A 2,808-nucleotide genomic window follows, 5' to 3' on the forward strand; every position below is an offset into this window, starting at 1 on the left:
CCGCACCCTGAGGGGAGCGGGGCGAAGAGACCGTGTCCTGGGTGTGCGGGGTCAGCCATGATCTTCCTGGCCCTCCCCAAAGCCCTACTTTTAAACAGGGCCTCAAGGGGGGGCAAAGGGCAGCCAATCACCCTCTCCGCCGAGCGTATCACCCGCTGCAGCTTGGCCTTGTCCTTGGCCGCTGGACAACATCCGGAACCAGATGATGATGGCGGAGGTGACGATGGACTCAATGATGGCCGTGTAGAAGTTCACCAGCGTGGTCTTTGGAAGGTGGAATTTCCTGAGCTGCCTCAGGAAAAACAGTCTCTTCTGGGCCTTTTTTGTGAGGGCGTCGATGTTGGGCCCCCACTTCAAGTCCCGAGAGACTGTCACCCCAAGGAAGCGGCATGACTCCACTGTGGTGACTGGAGTGCCTCCCAGTATGATTGGAGAGGGAGGGGGTGGGTTCCTCCTGAAGTCCACTATCAGCTCCACTGTCTTAAGAGCATTCAGCTCTAGGTTGTTCCGGGTGCACCAGGAGACCACCAAGTCAATCTCGCTCCAGTAAGCAGATTCATCCCCCCAAGTTATTGGCAACTGTCCACAGGCAGGGAGAAGCGCACAAACAATATAATCATTCAGATGTCCAATAATTAGAGGAGTTTACGGGACACAGATTGTACACATGTTGTTCAAAACATGTTGTTGTTGCTAAAGCAAATCACTATGTTTCCCATGTTGTACAAGCTGAGCGGCGGGCAGACAATTTCATTTATGACAGATTGTTGCTTTAACACTATAACAGCCATGAGTGGTCATTTGACCCCTGTGAGTAAATCAAAACGTTATATCTTTGCACTCAATCAAATTTCAGGACCCTCCTTTCATGACTTTTCCTAGATATGTGCGTTCTACCACCCAGTATCCTTACATTTTCTAAATCACATTTTTTCTGTGTAGGAAGCAGGCTAATTTACAAGTGGCCAATTAGTGGTCGTTGTGTGTAAATAGCAGCTTGAGCATTGTAAAGAGGGGGCGAGGCGGCTCTTTTAGTAGGTAAAAAAGGCACAGCTGAAGCTGCTCTCTGCAACTAGAATTGTCTCGCCCCCTATTCTGGATAATCAACATGGAAAACAACATAGCATTGAGCACCGAAGTAACCGGGGGAGACAGTTAAACAAAAAGACAACCCTGAAAAGTGAAGGTTTATAGTAAAACTGTTGTGACTAGGAGACAGCAGTGTATTAGGTTACCTGAGTGTAGTTGTGTGTACTTGGCAAGCCTTATGATGCATTATGACAGCTTCATATGGCATTATATTGGTTAATTACTTTAAAGCCTCAATCCTTAACTTGTGAAGCCGTTTTTGGATATACAGTATACATTTATGACCTATGACATATTACTTATAGACGTCTCACACCAGTCCCATCAGTAACACGCTTACATCAGTCATCTAAAAAGTATAACTCCATGACACCAAACACTGAACCTCAGTCATGAGGACAAGTCAATGTTTTCATGTCGACCATGAAAAAGAGCAGATGTGATCATTCTATATTTTTCATTTATTCAGTGCAAACACATGTTGAAACATGGATATATACAGTACCCTCTATATACTCAACCAACTAGCTTACAGCATATGACCAGGGTTACATGCATTTAGTTCAGTGAGTGAACTTTGCGGCTGCACATCTGTCCGACTCTATTGCGAATCAGAGTTAGTTTCATCCCGTATATGATGGGGTTGATTAGAGGAGGAACGACTAGGAACTCCACGGCCAGGATGTTTCGCAGGGCCCGCAGCCTGGTACTGTTGCTACCATAGCGGTCATACATGAGATCAAAAATGCACGAAATTATGAAGTTAATAAGTGTGATCAGGTGAGGCAGGCACGTCTGCATGAACTTCCTCTGCTCCGCTCGGGATCGCAACGAGGCTTTGATTATGTGCACGTATGAGATTAGGATGAATACCGATTGAGAGAGGTGAGAAAACATAAGAACGAACCCGTATATGTTGTTCAGAGTGGTGTCGATGCACGAGAGCTTAACAACTGCCCAGTTTGAGCAGAAAAGTTTCTCAATGTCAAAGCCGCACAAAGGAAGTCTGGCTGTTAGCACGGTCCCAATGCATGATTCTGTCAAGGAGAAAAGCCACGTGAGAAGAAGAAATTGTCCTACCTTTTGAGATGTCATAATAGAATGGTATTGTAAGGGTTTGCAGATTGCAACATACCTGTCATACGCCATCACTGTCAAAGTGGTGAATTCACAGAAAATGTAGGAATAGATCATAAATATTTGGCTCAAGCAACCAGTATATGATATCACATGGTAGTCTGATATGAGGTCAGCAAGTATCTTTGGGTAGAAACTTGAAGCACCAAATATTCCATTTAAACACATATTACAAAGGAATATATACATAGGCTCATGTAAAATTTTATCACTAAAAATGGTCACAATTAGTGTTAAGTTCACAAAAATTGTTAAGAGGTAAAGAATGAGAGTAAATGCAAAATAGATATGTTTGTTTGTCCGTGTCTCGTTCATTCCATGAAGCTCAAACACTATTTCCTCAGAGGTATTTTCCATTGTAGCTGAACGCTAACAAGATGCACACAATATTTACAAACATGAATGTGAATCTCACAATGTAGATTCTTATAAAAGACCGTCTGTAGTATAGGAGAAAGTATCTTCACGTAGCTTCATTGAATTCAAAGTTGAGGAGGGACCCACAAAAATAGATAATAGAAAAAAATCAAGAAACAAAATAAGTCCATATTGAACACGATCATTCACATGACCTCTGGATCT

At 43.3% G+C, this 2,808-nt stretch overlaps 1 protein-coding gene across 1 annotated transcript; it reads right to left on the minus strand.

Annotated features, from left to right (window-relative positions):
• Positions 1-1,647: 1,647 nt before the first annotated feature.
• LOC308172437 (olfactory receptor 4S1-like) lies at positions 1,648-2,586 on the minus strand (the record flags this gene model as incomplete). The annotated part of the gene is made up of 1 exon (XM_080547344.1): positions 1,648-2,586. The coding sequence occupies exon 1, from the start codon at positions 2,581-2,583 to the stop codon at positions 1,648-1,650; it is 936 nt and encodes a 311-aa protein (XP_080403470.1). The 5' UTR covers positions 2,584-2,586.
• Between the last annotated feature and the right edge of the window lie 222 nt (positions 2,587-2,808).

The sequence above is a fragment of the Nansenia antarctica genome, assembly GCF_963989245.1.
Source record: "Nansenia antarctica genome assembly, chromosome: 17".
NCBI lineage: Eukaryota > Metazoa > Chordata > Actinopteri > Argentiniformes > Microstomatidae > Nansenia > Nansenia antarctica.